The sequence below is a fragment of the Suncus etruscus genome, chromosome 12, assembly GCF_024139225.1.
Source record: "Suncus etruscus isolate mSunEtr1 chromosome 12, mSunEtr1.pri.cur, whole genome shotgun sequence".
NCBI classification, from domain to species: domain Eukaryota; kingdom Metazoa; phylum Chordata; class Mammalia; order Eulipotyphla; family Soricidae; genus Suncus; species Suncus etruscus.
In genome coordinates, this window is record NC_064859.1 from 28,307,814 (window position 1) to 28,324,573 (window position 16,760).

Below are 16,760 nucleotides of genomic sequence, written 5' to 3' on the forward strand. Positions count from 1 at the left end.
ATTTGCAGACATTCCTTCCCCTCATTTTTTGGTAAATATTTCCCTTAAATTGCTATGTGTTTACAGTGTAAAAACGAATTAGGAAAGTGCTCACACCTGTTTCTGTTCAGTAACTGCTGCACTGAGGTATATGTAACGTGCTTAAAGATAGAATAAATATCTAGACATTATTACATCTGTGTGCAAAGGGTGGTAAATTAGATCCTAATTACATTAACAGGGATTCTGCCTCCCAGCTTAAATTTTACATGAGCACTCTGCAAAAATCCAAAAGCTCTGCTGTGGTTTCTTTATGAGCTAGTGATTACAGCTACTTCCTATGCGGTCACTAAATATTCTGTTTACAAATAAATGAAGAAGCTTTGGGCCAACTTGCCAGGGTAATAATCTATTTTTCTCCCCCTCCTTCTTCCCAGCAAACCCTCGCCACATATGCATGGCAACAATCAGAAGCCCTGGCTTCATCTAATTACTCCATCACATAATTTCACAAATTGCCTTGTCACTGGGGAGCCAAGTGCAAAACACGCTCACAGTGGGATTTCAGGCAGCAGCTTTCATTTACTACTCATTCCTTGTTAAATTAAACACGAAAACACCAGTTGTGTGAAAGAAGTCAAAAAGAATGCCTGCAAATGAGCCAGACAAGTATATATCTTATTTACCATTTCACCAAATACACTCTTGGCAACAGACATCTGGAATACGAAGGTCCCTTTGAATGACTCGTTCTAATTTCAATATTGCTGCTATCTCACAACCACCACGGAAAGGAAAGGGTAAGAGCAAGTGGGTTTCTCTAGAAAGCAAGCTTCATCATCTGGCAACAGGAAGCATGGATATGTAGTGAAAATCTGGATATACTCAAGCTTCTCTGTCCTTTCCTCCTGCTCTACAAAATGCCTGGCCACGACCCCCACATAAGAATGCATATTTGTATTAGATGAATGAAGTCTTCTGAAGGCATAACAGTATACCATATTTCTATTCTGACTAGAAAGAAAGAACCAGATTCCCCTAATCTCTAAAAGTTCCCAAATGGAAAGATCATCCATCAAGCTCATACAGTATTAGATGTTTTCCTTTTAAGTACTAATGCCTTGCATGTTTCTGAAATAGATCAAGATAAAGGCTTGATCCATCTCACGGTGGATGTGGGAGGAAGGAAAAGAGCATATGGTAGGTGACCTTACAAGAGAGAGTGAACCCAAGGTTAACCCCCAGCGAGCTTACATTTTGATATCAACAACTACACACAGCCATTGGTAATTAAAAGTATTGCTTGGTAGTACAGAAGCCAGCAGGGTGAGATACTGGTTTACTGCTCAAGCCAGTCCTTTATGTGTGTAGATTTGCCAGCATTATCTGCACAGGGAGAAGGAGACATTAGCAGCAGCTGTCTCTCTGCTTTTACACTGAAAATTCTATTCATACAGACAGGTGGAGTAATTTAAAAGCCAATGTGGTGCAATTTCGATGTGACTAATGTCAGTGCCTACTAAAATGCCACCATTTCCACTGTTTATGGAAACATTACTAAAATTACATATTATTCATAAGAATTTTAGGATTCTGGTTATTACTAGCTTTAAAATGATCAGACCTCGGTGTCATACCTCAGAGCAGTGGCTTAATTCTCCAGGGTTTAGCAGCCTTCTTTGCTAAGAAACGACAGTTGGATTGTAGTTTCAAGAGTAATCGGGGCTGCATAAGTAGTTTCCTCTATCTCCATAAAGCAAATTAAAGACATAGCTCTTTGGCATCCTGGACACGTGACAGGCCCCAAAAAAATCTTCAAGGAACTAAATTCTACATTGGTAGCTTTAGTCAGGATTTGCCCACTCTACCCTTATCAGACATGATTAGAAACAAACAAGTGTAGAAATTTTTGTGTATTTCCATAAATTAGGAGGAACAGTTACTCTTTAAAATGTAAAATTTTAACAGTTGCACAAAAAATCAATAGCCATGGCTGTGGGTTTTTATGAACAGAAAAAAAAAAAAAGGATCTAGAAAAGAAGAGCAATATTTGACCTTCAGTTACCAATAGTCACCAGACTGAATTATGAAGTTTTGTGTCAAACCCTTTGCTCATATTTTTATTTAAAACACTAGTTAGCTTGTTCATGGAATGAGATTGTAATTATGCATTTGAATTTCCAAAGTATAATTTTATTTGCTCTGTTTGAGAGACAACATGATAGAAAGCACAAAACACGTGGACATCTAATTCAAAAGATTCTAGTTCTAGCTCATATAGTTACTATCTGTTGACCTTGAGAAAATCATTAACTTCTCTAAACTTCATTCTTATCATTCTGCCTACATCATGGGACTATCTAAGAATCCATTGAATATGAAAATATTAAACTGCTAACAACAGGTACCTATAATTGTTTTATTATATTTTAATCAATTTTTTTTCTTCAGAATGCTTTAACGTCAATACAATCAAATAAGTAATAGATAACATTCAAGAGCATGACAAAGCTATACTATGTAAACAGGAGACTATTTAACTTCTCTTAAGAAATCAAGGGGACAGAGCGGTGGTGTAGCCATAGAGCTTTTTCCTTACACACAGCTGACCTAAGACAGACCACAATTCGATCCCTTGGCATTTCATATGGTCACCCAAGCCAGGAGCGATTTCTGAGCACATAGCCAGGAGTAACCCCTGAGTGTCAGCAATTGTGGCCCAAAAACCAAAATTAAAAAAAAAATGAAATTAAATCAAGTCATTTGGATAGAATTTCTCTTCTAAGAAGTTATAAGAAGTTAAAATTTCTTTAAGTAATAGAAATTATTTCTAAATTTTTATAAATTATGATAAAAATATAAACATTAATATTTTAAGGATGTTAGTTCTTATTAATAGGTCATACCTACTGGCATCTGAACATCCCAAGAATTTTCTAAAATACCAATTTACAAAGGTCATTGATATCACTGGACTAGCACATGATCTCTGTAGGCATGCTAGCCACCAAGTTCACATGAAAACAGAGCAAAACAAATAATTAATAAATTTAAAGCAAAGATACCAAGAAGATTAAGTTCACATTGAAGGTCCAATTGTTTTTATGAAGAGATATTAAGAACATGGCATTCAAATGCAAGTTGTCAAGACTTCTGGGTCCAAGTCAAACCAAAGTCTATTCTATTCCACACTATTCTTAACAATATATCATAAAATCAAGTGCTTTGTGTCATTAATTACATATTTAGAATGTTCATACATATACACTGAGTTATCTGAAATCTATCTTAAAAATAAAAGAAGTCTATCTTGTAATAGTATTCAAAGATAGAGCAATGCACATTGTATTGGGATTTACACTCACTGAACTAAAATTTGCTTAGTGAAGGCATTTTGCAATGGCAAAAATTAAAAACTAACACGTCTTTAAACTGTTATAAAATTGTCTAGCATAAACTCTGTGAGCTATTATTTTGTCCTCAGATGCAGTTTTTAGACCCACTAGGAAAGAGTACCTGAATGGGTACCTTGAAGAGTTCTGCAGGCTCTCTTTTTCAGGACTAAGTTGTCCATTGAGAAGAGTCAACTCTAAGCTAAGAATTCTAACTGTGAAAGCACAAGCAATATTGAAGCACCAGTATCCATAAATAGCAGTCAGCTTGATGTAAACCTACACAACCACTATCATTATTATCTTGGAACCATCACAAAATAAATTTTGCTACCTCGTGCATTTAAGTAAAACTTTGGCAATCTTGGGTCATGACCAAAAAGGTTTCATGACACAAGTAACAGTCCATTGCAATGTGAGTTCCTATATTTGGTTACCCTCTGGCCTGAACAACATTAGCAGAAACAGAAAGCATAGCTATTTAGGGAATTAAAATAAATAAAATGGATAAGTTTCCCCCCATGAAGATTGGTACAGATGGCAGGGGTTCAAAGAGATTGTTCCTACAGAAAAATGCCCAAGTATGTCATACTCTTACTCCCTAAGAAAGACTAAGATGTTTTCAGTTAACTCAAACAAAGTATCCTGAATTCCATGACATATAGATTTACTTCTACTGGCAAAACAACTAACCAACCAACCTAAACACTGGAATCCTTTCTAAAACAAAACCATCTGAGTCTCCCTCAGTTAAACTGTCATACTTTAAAGCAAGGTACTTTCACTAGGAATCTTAAATATTAAGAAAGTGAAAAGAAAGTTAAAGCTTTATACAATTCCTCAAGTTTGAACTGTGTTGGTTTGAAGAAAAAAGAAACACATATATAAATGTGGTACACTAAACAATCTGAAAGATGAATGGAGGAGGAGCATTGACTAAGTTTGATAGTTTATCTCCCAAAATGTGTTGCCACTAAGAGGAATCAAAAGGAGCCATGATACTGATATATGCTTTGAAGGATAATGGCTGGCTAGTGTTCAAACAGCTAAAGTGAATCAGCAACTATCAACTTAATAAACTGTGCTTAGACAAGCACTTTTGAACCTAATCCTTTATTTAATTAGTCCAATTAAAAGTTTATCAGAAAACTTAACAGTCATGTATTTTTAACTTATCCGTGGAAACAAAAGAAAAATTAAATAATCTGATAAATTCCTAGCCAGATTCTATATAACTTCCTTACATAAGGCACCAATCATCATTGAAGTAAGCAAAAAAAACATTTGACTGGGCAAAAAAAAAAAAAAAAAGTCCAGTCACACCCTGAAAATAGCATCAGTCAGAACTCATGACTTTAAACTGTATATACTTAGATAAATAGGTAATTTTTAAGTTGAACTTTTTTTTTTTTACCTCAGATTGTTCTCTTCATCTCCACTCCAATGCCCCCTCATCAAGGTACTATAATTACCCCAGGTCAGAGGTGCTCAACTATGAGTGGGGAAGAATGGCCTGGGCAAAGGGTAGGAGGTGTTTGGAGGGGGTGAAGGAGCTGCCAGGTCACTAATGGCCTCTGGGGCAACAACTTGGAGAACAGGCTGATGTATCTCCTTTGATCTTCACAATGATCATTAGTATTAACTCTGATTCTTCTGGGTGAAGAATTCCAGCTGTAGCCTTTTCAGTTTACCTGACCTAAGAAAATTCATCACCCATCCCATTAGGATTTCAATAACCAGCCAAGAAAAAGAAAAAGGCAGTTGCCCCAGAATCTAGAAACCACCCGCTTCATTGATTCACTGTTAAAACACAGTTTGTATGATGTTTATCACAGAGGAACTAGGGCATTCCAGCATTACCCCCAAGTAATTAAATCATCTATTTCATTCTTCTCCCAATACAAGCAATTCCCAGTTAGATAAAGAATCAGGGCACTACCTAGTCATAGTCAGAATATGCTATCTCCAAAGTAGCAGAGATATGTTAAATTTAGGTTAGAAGAATTTCATAATCAAGTCCGACTCTGATCCAGCATCATTATTAAAACTTGTGAAAGGGAACAGCAACATCTATAAGGGAAAAATTGGTAAAGTTTTAGACTTAAGAGAGTTCAGTTTTACTATGGTACACAGACATGTAAAGGACAAAAAATTTTAAACGCACACATGATTTCTTTCTTCAGAGTAGAGGTGGTGGTAAAGGGTTCGCTACACCCAGCAGTGCTCAAAGCTTGCTCTTGGTTCTGTGCACAGGGTTCACCCTGAGCACCACTCAGGGAACCATATAGGGTGCCAGGATTTGAATCAGGGTATAGAGCATGTAAGGATCTCCCCTACACTTGTTTTCATAAGTCAAAGTATCTGCAAATAACACAATAAAGATGGGATCAAAGCTTCTATTTCTGCAAACTACTTCCTTTGGCTTAGGGCACACAAACATTAAGATAGGTCAGGACTTGTGTGAAGAAGGGACTGTCCTCAAATTCTGTGAATCACTCTGACTGACATTTAAGGCAGGAGTGGAGAATAGGTTTCCAGCCCCATCCCATTCTGAGAACTAATGGTAGTCAAGGGAAGCTATATGGTAAGAATATTCACAGTTAAAAGTGGCCAAGTATTGATGTGAGGATTTGAAAGAGAACTAAAAATGAGAGGAGAGAGACAAATTCCATTTGCTACCTCTCTACATGCCTCTGATCTATCTGTAGTTGACCTTTAGCTCACCTTGGTCAACAGAATAGGCTATATGGATAGCAACTGGAAACACTTTGTAAATGTAATAATTCATAATGTTTAAAGATCAATATTCCTAAAACTGCCAGCAGAGATATGACACTAAGATATCTCTAACAGATCTTGTTACCAAAAGCAAGGCCAATGAAACAACATCTGTCTCTTCTAGTGCATTCAATCCCCAATTCAATTCCATATACTCTATCCTTAGAGTGGAGGACCCGCAGGGCACTTTTCATCCAATAGTGTTTCCATGGAAACACTAGCCTAAACCAGGAAGATACTACAATCCCTCAATTTGGCTTTATTCACATTGTAAAGAAAGTCTTATAAATCAGAAATCAGGAAATAAAGTTAGCCATACAGAAAAAACATTCCAGGCTAGATAGAAGTTCACTCAAAAAAAAGAGGAAAAGAGAAAAGAAATGAAAGAAGGAAGAATGGGAGGGAGGAAAGGAGGGAGGAATGGAAGGAAGAAGAAAAGAAAGGGAGAAAAAGAGAGGGAGGAAGGATGGGAGGAAGGAAGAAAAAGAAGGGAGGGAGGAAGGGAGGAAGGAGGAAGGAAAAATAATGGAGGAAGGAAATAAAGGAGGGAGAAAGAAAGGAAAGGAAGGAAGTTGAGATTGAGGGAAGGAAGAAGAGAGAAAGGAAGGGAAGAAGGCAAGAGAGGGAGGGAAAGTGGAAGAAATGGAAGTAGGAAGGTAGGAAGAAAAAGAGTGGGCAGAAAAGGAGGAAAAGTGGGAAGGAGACCCCAAATAAAGAAAAACGAGAAAAAATTGTTAGGTTAATCTTCAGGCTCACTTCCTCTACTGGTCATTGCAATGTTGTCACCCCTTGAGTAATGGGGTTTTACCATAATCTACAAGTATGCTAAGCAATCTATACTCTCCACACAAGAAATTCTGTGATAAAATTTCTTTTTTTTAATATAAGAAAATAATATTAACCTCTTTTCTATTTAGTTTATACTGTAACTTTAATGTGTTAAAATAAAAAAAAACAAAAAATTTTTATTTTATAGATTTACGATTGCATTGATTCCTTTTCATATCCTCTAGGTCCTTAGGCACATATCTTTGTAACACTGAATAGTAAAATAGCCAGTAATATGCAACATACTTCCAGTTTAAGTAGTATGATTTACTATATTATATTAATAGTTGGAATAGTGGTTGCAAAAGAGAAGAAAAAACCTTTGATGAGGCATATACCCCTGAATTGGTTGTGACTATATGATGACTCATATACAAATATCAAATACTTTTATAATAATTAGTCTTCAGGCAAATGCAAGCATTTTATCAATAAATTTTTTAAATTTTCTTTCTCCTTTTTTACTGTCTAAAAAATGTCAGTCATTCTTTTCAATTCTAGGGAATAGATTATTTTAAGAGACCTTACCTACTTATCAAAACTGGCAAATATGCAATGAAGTTTATTCTGGAAATTTACATCAGTGAAATTTCCGTTTACTCATAACCACCAAAGTTTAAAATCTGTTTCCATTCTCTTATATTATTTTCATTACATCCAAGGATGTCAAGTTGAGATTATTAAAAACAAGTCCAAGAAAGAAGCTGTAATACTTTGTTTTGGGATTGTGAAATATGCTATAGATTAAATCTACCTGTAGATAATTATAGAACAAGACCTTTTTCTTATGCTTCTGGGATATAAATACAAAAAGGTTTTTTGTTTTGTTTTGGTTTTAATTCAGGACACATTATATTCCTCTGACACATACAAATGTTGCAAAGACAGATATTTTTCACTGAATAAAAGCAGTTGAAAAGTTTGACCCATTTAGTTGAAAAAAAAAGAAGCACACTGCTTCCAAAAATGTGTGTGAAATTTCATAATATGTCTCTGGCATTCAAAATATTAGTTATTTTTTATAATTTGATAATAAATAGTTTTAATTAACTTGTTTTCATTGCTTTCTTATATGTATGAGAATTTCAGAAAGACTTTTCTATGTAAATTGCCATACTAATAGAGAAATAATAAGGTCATTTAAAATATATCCACAATCTTACAAATTCTTATGCATTCCTAAAGACGTTTCAGATACATCAAATAAAATTGCTATAGGATTAAAACTAGCTTGTTATCAGCTACTTATAATTGGACAAACAACAAAATTGTCTTTAAACTCTGTAGTTTTACCCATAGATATTATTATGATCATCTCCTCACTACAAAGCTCATCTAAGAAGTCTTTTCATTCCTTCAATAATATTAATATTGAGAGGTAAGAAGTTAACATCTTGAATTTCACATAACATTGTAAGCCAGTGATAAGTCATTAGAAATATCAAGAAAAAGAAGTCTCATAAAAGGCAAGTTTTTTTTTCTATAATTGGAAATCTACTGGCTCTTGAAGTTGAAGAAAGAAGAAAGGGAGAAAATGTAACTATATTTCCTAACTTTTTAGACAATCTCAGAAAGGCGATTAGTTTTGGACCATTATTATCTTCATTTTTGAAGAAATAGTTGCACCGACATGGAAGAGTAGACCAATGTACTAGAAATCGAGAAGCATTTCTATGAAAAAAAAAAAAAACATAGACAAATGGGGTTTTCTTCCAGAGACATATCAAACAGTGCAGTCCCCCAAATTGGAGAAATTAGCTGGACCTCAAAGTATCAGACATTCAGGAATAATATCTGCAACACTTGCTCCAATAAGATATGGACCACATAAACCATTTCAGTATGGGCAAAATAATGATAGCTGTTCAAAATGTCTTTTTTCTTTTAAGATGATACAGTCCTTTGCAAAGTTCTTCACAAGGATACAACCTTGAAAACCAGGGAATTGGGTGGTTGGATGAATAAAAGTACTTGCTTTTCTCTCTCCTAATTCCATCTAAATCAATATTTGATTATATTTTATTCAGGGGCATCTCAGCCTCGTGTCAAGACATGTAGCTCCTTTGCAAACTGAGATAGAAGCTGACAGAATCTATTTCTTTTTTTTCCTTATTAGTACAGGAAATAGAAATAGTTTGGTTGTGACTTCAGGGTCAATCTGATTGGGTTCCTCCCTCCCTCAGTCTCCATATCAAGTTAACTAGTTAGCTCAGGTGATGAAATATGAGCAAAGTTGCATTGGTATCTCTGACCAATTATCACTTTTTACCTTCTGCTTTTAGATGCCACACTATTTCTTGTCCATGCTATTCCCTCTAGATTCTAATATTCCCTTTCCATTCAGTAGTGATTGATAATCCTTAAATAAAATACTTGCTCAAAGGAGATCTCAAACTGCATACATCTGTAGAAGTGTCAGTCAGAGGAGCAACAAAACACAAATTAGATTGCAGGTAAACTGAATATAATGTTACCACCCACTGAGTAATATAAAATTTTAACTAATTAGTCAACCCAGAAAATTGTTTCAAAACAGTTAGCATAGTTCCATTACTGCTTAGAATTGTGATGGTAAGAAAGAGAAGAGAGGAAGCTATTTTTTTAGTTAATCTTGCTACTTTCAGTTTTAATTCATTCTGAAGATGCTGAAAATTTTGGTTTATTTTCCACTCCTCGGTGTTACTGGAGCAGGTCATCTACAGAGGAGCTAGGCTGTAGGACTTCTGTTTTAGTTCTACTCACAGAGGACATAGTTTTGAATGTGAACAAGAACATAAGGATCAACAGTCTGGACACACGTTGATAATGCAAAATTAATCTATCTATAATAAAGCATTTTCAGAAAAGCAAACTAAGTTGCTAAAAAGAGCAATAGAAAAGGTTTGCTCCTAATATTGAAAATAAAAAGGCCAAGCATTTTTTAACATTCATTTACTTGGCTTAGGTTAAGCTAGACTGCACCCTCTATTTTCAATCCTTTGCTCTACTATTGAAAGTCACCAGGTCAACACTTTAAGTGACTTTTAAAACATTGTTTTACCCATTCATTTCATTTAGTCTTTTCCCCTTAGATGTCATTACATCAATATGCGCTTATAAAAAATCCACCCAAATATTATGATTATAAATATTTTGAACATGAAATTCATTCAGAATAATAAGCAAAGCAAAACAAATCCTTCAGTGGCATAAAGCCCCAAGTTTCTCACATCTCCAAGAGAATTCCTGCAGTGAAAACAGCAATACTCACACAGACAATATAAACTGTTAGTCTGCTTGAATAAGTCACCAGGGATTACACAGGAAGAGCTGACTCTATATTGTTGTTTTCCTTTACAGTTCTAAATACAGAGACAACTTTCACTGTGCAACTGTGACTCAGATGAATGTTCTGTAATGAAAGCCCGTGCATTCAAACCACTTAAAACCAAATTATGTGCGCATCTTGTCATCACAACAATATTTAAATTTTTGCAGACCATTTGTTATACAGGTCCACTAAAGCAAAGGAGGAATTGAAGTCATTCTCTCTAGGGATTGTGTTCATTTCTTAGTAGGATCTTGTTCTAAGTACTTAAGAGTCGCACTGAGAGAAGCAACATCATTAACATACATGCTTCATATCCCAAGTGTACATGAACTCCTAAACCTTCTGACTTATGTAAGTTAACAAAATTCCAGGAGTGAACTTCAAATAAAAATCCTCATTTGGGGTCCCAATCTAGGAAACAGGTGCTAGCACTCTGGAAAAAACTGTGGGAATACCGTGATTTATGAAATTTCTAAGTCCAGACGGATAATGTTTTTCTAACAAAACTGCTTCATTGTCCATATTTAGTTTATAGATGTCATTTAGAATCCACTTACTGTTAGATGCTGGAACAGCCACGCCCTCATGATATTTGTGGCTACTTTGGGAAAGATGCCACGCTTTTTGTGACGCTTTTTGTCCTTATCTGGATCATCATCGTCACCTGTGCTGGGGGAAGCTACACTGTTGTCCAAGCCATCACCTGCAAACATAGTGAATCAAATTTTGACTGATGCTACCTTGACATGCTTTATTCAAATAGAATGCCTTTGGATATAAACAAACCAAAAGAGCAATATTAATGATAAATCGTTTATTTGGTACTATTTTTTTTCCAAGACAAAGAGAAAGAACAAGACCTAAGCTCAAAAGTAATTGGATCTAAGGAACTTCTTTCAAGGAACTGTGAAAAGTCAAAGGTTATGAAGGGAAATATTTAATATCTACAGTAGCTAGGTGGTCATGGCAATTATTCCACTATGTATAATGGAGACATGTCAAGAATAACTCCAACAGGAGACTTAAATATGATGGCAGCCTTTAATAGGGAGACTTTTCCTTGCCTGGATATTCAAATTCCATAAAGCCTCTTTGAAATCAACTTGTGAGAAGATACATTCAAGATATTTACTATTTCTATAAGTGATTTATCTGAAGACTAAAGTAGGCCATGGAATTGTAGGTAATGTATCATATAAGCAGTCTGAAATAGCAATGTTTCAAATAGAATATAATTTTTCTTGTCATAAAAAGAAAGCATGAAGTTTCAATAAAGGAAGAACTAGTATAATTATTAATTAGAAAAATTACTATTTAAATAAAAAAGTAATGTCAAAGTAAATCTATTGGATTATAAAATTTCTAAAATTTTTCTAGATGTACGATTTTTTTACAGTGAAAAGACACATATGCACTTTTCTATCGCATCCAATGCCCCACCACCCCACCCTTTTGTTTTTTGCTATACCATTTAAATTGTTCCTTGTAGGAACTATTTTGGCTGTATGACACAATAAAATTATAATATATATATAGTATTCCCTTTACAATGTAATATTTAATAAGAAAAAGGGGTAAAGTTTTAGTCCATAAACTCATACATTCCAAAATAACTCATAAGGTACATAAGGAAAGTAAGTACTTTTTGTTTTGGCATAAAATTCAAAAGGAAAAAACAACAGTGGACTAAACCTGATACACTAAGATGCAGTTTAGCTGCTGTCAACATGCTTCTGTCTCTGGACCCAGTACTCCATGAAAGCTACTGGCTTTTCAGAAAGAAAGAATTTGGTTTGGGCTCAAAAGCAAGAACTGTAGAAGGGAGGCCTAGCCACAGAGAGCAAGTCATGGGGTTATGTGAGTCATGGAGAGCAGTCTGCAAGGACCAAAGAACCTGGTACTTTGGAAACCTGGTTTTCCCTTGACTACCCATCAAAACAAACCTCAGATTCATGTACACTGCTCCATAGATTTTTTTTTTGTATTTTTTTAAATTTCTATGACCTACATTTTCTACATACACAAAAAAAGAACCCTCTCTTGTTTCTAGCTATTTTTGGTCTCATCTGAATGGAAGTTATGCTGCAATTCATCAATTGTTCTTAACAGTTCTCCCCAGGAGGCACCCACCACCTCCTTAAAATGAACATTTCTTTCCAAATTGTCTTGACTTACATTGAATTTATCAGTTAAAAGCATGTTGGGGTGAGGAACAGATTACTTTCAACATTTCTGCTATGGCTATAGAATATGCTCCATGCAAAAATTCCCCTAACTTTTCTAAATTAAATGTTTATTCATTGAAAAGTCAGAATTTTATTGTATTCAAAAAGTTCCACAGGACCAGAGCAGTTTTCTTGGGAGAAAAGAGACATTAAGAATAACAACACTAACATCTTTAATGTATCTGTGAGGAAGGGGTCTAAGATCCTTTGGAACTTGTCTCAGCATTCCCAGCAGAAATGAAGCCCCAGAATCTTTCTACTAAATCAGACACCCCTTTCCTAAAATCAGAATCCCTTCCACCCTACCCAACTCTTTATTTGCATAACCAAATGCTTTACAAGCAGTCCCCTTGGATCTGCTTAATCAATTCTTTGAAAGTCCAGTATTTAAAAAGGCTTTTTATTCAGAGAAGCAATTCACCATATAAAATAACAATTCATTAAAGAAACATGAGAAAAGAAAACAACTCAACAGCATTTAAAATTTCAATGGGCGAATCCACTTTCAATATGCAAAAGGAAATCCAGGAAAAGAAACATATTACTTGGTCACTGATTAAAAATGAAGAGTCTAACCTCAGGACACACTTTTTCACCCTCTCTCCATGAAGGTTTGCTACCTTAAAAAATAAAAGAGCCTTTCTATCCATCTCAAAACCCCCTTCAGATTAATTTAGCAAGCAGGCAATGCCTAGTGCCTGCCTAGAAGAGAATTCATTGATAATTTATGGAAATATCTACTGTAATCCAGCGGAGATGACTTTTCTCCAGCTTTGTGCATCAATAGATAATCAAGGCCTTAAAGCAGTCTTAGCTTCCCATTACCTCAGGCAAAAGAATTCCTGAAAGCGTGCCTGGAGGGCACCTGAATTATATACTCCATTAGGAGAGGAAGGCTTTCTGCATTCCTTGTGTAACACTCACCAGAACCTTTCCTGTTTATTTCTGCTGTATGAAAGCAGAAGCATTAGGAACAGAATTTTTTTAAGTGAAGACTTATGTAGATACAATGGAGAAACCTTTCAAGCAGGAGCCAGATCACCCCCTCAGTCCCTGGCAGTGACCTCTCCCGAATAAAAGGTTTCTATTACATCATTAGCTCAAGCCAAAAACAGCCTTGGCTTAATGCACAGTTTGTTCTTCCTACTGTTTTTAGGCAAATACAGCTACTTTACTCCCATCTGGGAGGGAAATTACACTGCTGGGTTGTAATCTAAGACAAGATTTTCATTGGAAGCAAATGCTTTCAATCCAGTGTAAATACTGGTGCATGTTCAGAAAAGCCTAAAACAATAAACCCTGCTCCTTCCCGACACAAGTGAGGGAAATGGAGAAGATGGGGAAGGAGAAGCTCATAATAAAACAGACTATTCTAAAAGCAAACACTTCCATAGATTTTAATAAATTGTTTAACCTCTTCCACTTTTTCAAATTGAAAATTGATCTCAAAATGTCTCAACCTCATAGGAAATTCTAAATGGTCAATTGTACCTTTAGCATTTCCATCCACTCTGCAATTTGATACAGTCACCTCTATACAGTCTCTGAAGAATTTATTTCCTTTTTTCTTTCTTTTTTTTTTTCTTTTTTTTTTTAATTTTTAAGATCACTAAACAAACTTGGAGGACCGCTGGCTGACCACACAGCAGCAGCTAGCAGCTCTGAACCACATTTGTAAAATGTCAGCAGTGACTTCATTCCTGAAGCTGACTTCTCAGGCCGCCAAATGAAGGCAAACTGAAAAGGTGGAAATAATCATAAAAATGATGCTAGTCCATAAACAAGCTTACAGCCTCATTAGGATAGCAGTAGGCTCCAGTGGGTGATTTATGCTCGTTTTGCTGATGCTATGAGGAAATGCCATAGGGCGACTTTAGCCTATTGCTAATGGTTTCTGACAGCTTCTTAGCAACTAGTGCAAGCAACGTTCTGGCGTCTGCTAGTGACAGAAACAGAAAATGTCATATTATCTGCCCATGTGTCATGAAGTCCGTGTGGCAATTAACTAGCAGGCCAGTGTCTGAGGGGCCAGAGGCTCCTGAAAATGGCCTTTGGCTATGTACAGGCAGAGGAAGGGGCTGAGCACAAGGGAACTGAACTTAGGTAACATTCTAATGCAGAACTCCACTTGCCAGTGACGTCCTAGCTCAGCTGAGACCCAGCGCTTAAATCCCTCCCCCGCCCTTCACTGAAGTCAAACTCCATGCTCCTTTCTCTCTAGGCACCAACTCAGTGTTAGCAGAGCCTGAAAAATGATCTGCTTTGATATGATTATCTGAAAGGCTCCTTAATTGGTAGTACCTGGTGATGTGCTTTTTGATGCAGGATTCCAAGGTGCTGGCTCTTTTTCTGCTCTCTCACAAATTAGTTTAAAAGGATTTAAGATCACTGAAGCAGACTCCTTGCCTGCCAGATTGCTGGGAGCAGAGGAACTCGAAGCAGCAACAAGACACTATTTTAAAACCCCAGGCTTCTAAGGAGCAGGGGGAGAATCTGGGCCACAGCGTTGAGTTTCTGAGCTATCAAAACCATGCACTATATGTCAAACTGTCAAACCTTTCAGCGTGGCCCATTTGCCCTTTCAAATAATATTTAAGAATTGTTTTTACAAAATTTTATAGGCCATGGTCTAGTGAAAGAGGCCAAGTAACAAAGAAAGGAATTTGTCCTACAATTCGTCTATGGACAATTTCTTGTGAGACCTGGGCCTGTCCCTGCAGAGCAAGGCAGGTGACCTGTGGCAGCTCCCAGGCTGTCAGAGAGCTCAGATTTCAAACAAGCTTGACTCAAACATCCCGAGTCGCCTATTTAAGCATGCCCAGGCATTTAGACTGTGCTATCTCGTGCCTTTCAAGACAGGATAAAGCAGCATTTATCGTATTCAGGACATTCAATGGGTCAGACTGACCAAGTCAGCAGGGGCTCTTCTCCTGCAGGTCAAAGCCTGGCTCCTATTTTGTTTCCCTACTAGCATGTCCTTTGCCCCTAGGAATGCCAGTCCCCAAATTTTATTCTAAGTTAAGCAAAAAAAAAAAAAAAAAAAAAAAAAAAAAAAAAAAAAAGGAAGAGGGGAAAAAAAAGAGAGAAATAAAAACTAAATATTTACATCACATAGGAACTTCTCTTGCCAATGGGCCAGGAGGTGCACATGAAGTGGGTCATTTGTCTCAGTGTCCCAGAAGTTCTTTGTTTCACTAAGGTGAAACTCCAAATTAGGGATATGAACTTTCAAATGACTGGAGAGATGAACATGTAAGGCTATGGATTCCCTTCTCTAGCTAGAAGCTACCCCTAACAAAGGTCACGACATTGACAATTATCTATTGAGTCTCTGACATTTTAGGCTCGAGTTTTCTTTCAACCACTTCAATGTCTAGGATCTCTGTGTGTTCCCAAATCAAGCTATCAAAATGAAGCCATTTAAAATTAGACCTTTCATGCTTAATAAATTCCACTGTGTCCTAAAAGGTTTTATGTGATCATTTCAGAGCTGGAGAGGTAGTACAAGGGTTAAAACAATTGCTTTGATCCCAGACACAACACATGGTCCCCCATCCTCAACCCACCACTGCCAGGCATAGCCTCCATAAATACAGTGGGCATGACCTAACTTCCACCCCAAATAAATGATCATTTTTTTTAAGCGTGATCATATTTATAAGGTGTCTAAATTATCGCCAAATAGTAATATTGTGGATTTTCTGACTACCAACTCAAAGGAAGCATAAATTTAAGTTTTTCTCCCTCTCATGTCTTTTCTCATAAGAAGATATGGCGGGGCCCGGAGAGAGAGCACAGCGGTGTTTGCCTTGCAAGCAGCCAATCCAGGACCAAAGGTGGTTGGTTCAAATCCCGGTGTCCCATATGGTCCCCCGTGCCTGCCAGGAGCTATTTCTGAGCAGACAGCCAGGAGAAACCCCTGAGCACCGCCGGGTGTGGCCCAAAAACCAAAAAAAAAAAAAAGAAGATATGGCACTAAACAAAGTGTGTAACATTCCAGTCTTTCTACTAGCTGGGGATTCAAACATTCCACCCATATGGAGAAGTCACCTTTCCTCTGTAGAGACACTACCTGATTGTCTAATGTCCAAGCTGCTGAAAAATGAATGCAAAAACTACCCCAAACCTAGTGCAGCAGATTATAGCTACATCCAAAGTCAGTCAGGATAAAATTTCAGGTGATATTATAAGGCTAGAGTGTGAGGAATACAGAAACCTTATTTTCAAAAACCAACTGAAATACTCAGC

The 16,760-nt window shown here is 36.5% G+C and overlaps 1 protein-coding gene across 3 annotated transcripts in view; it reads right to left on the reverse strand.

The window, feature by feature from the left end:
- Positions 1–16,760, reverse strand: part of MEIS1 (Meis homeobox 1) — a 151,975-nt gene that overhangs the window by 56,338 nt on the left and 78,877 nt on the right. For all 3 annotated transcript variants that reach the window (XM_049785070.1, XM_049785069.1, XM_049785068.1), the window contains exon 8: positions 10,845–10,990. In XM_049785070.1, the coding sequence (XP_049641027.1) occupies positions 10,845–10,990 (146 nt within the window). The remainder of the gene's footprint in view (positions 1–10,844; positions 10,991–16,760) is intronic.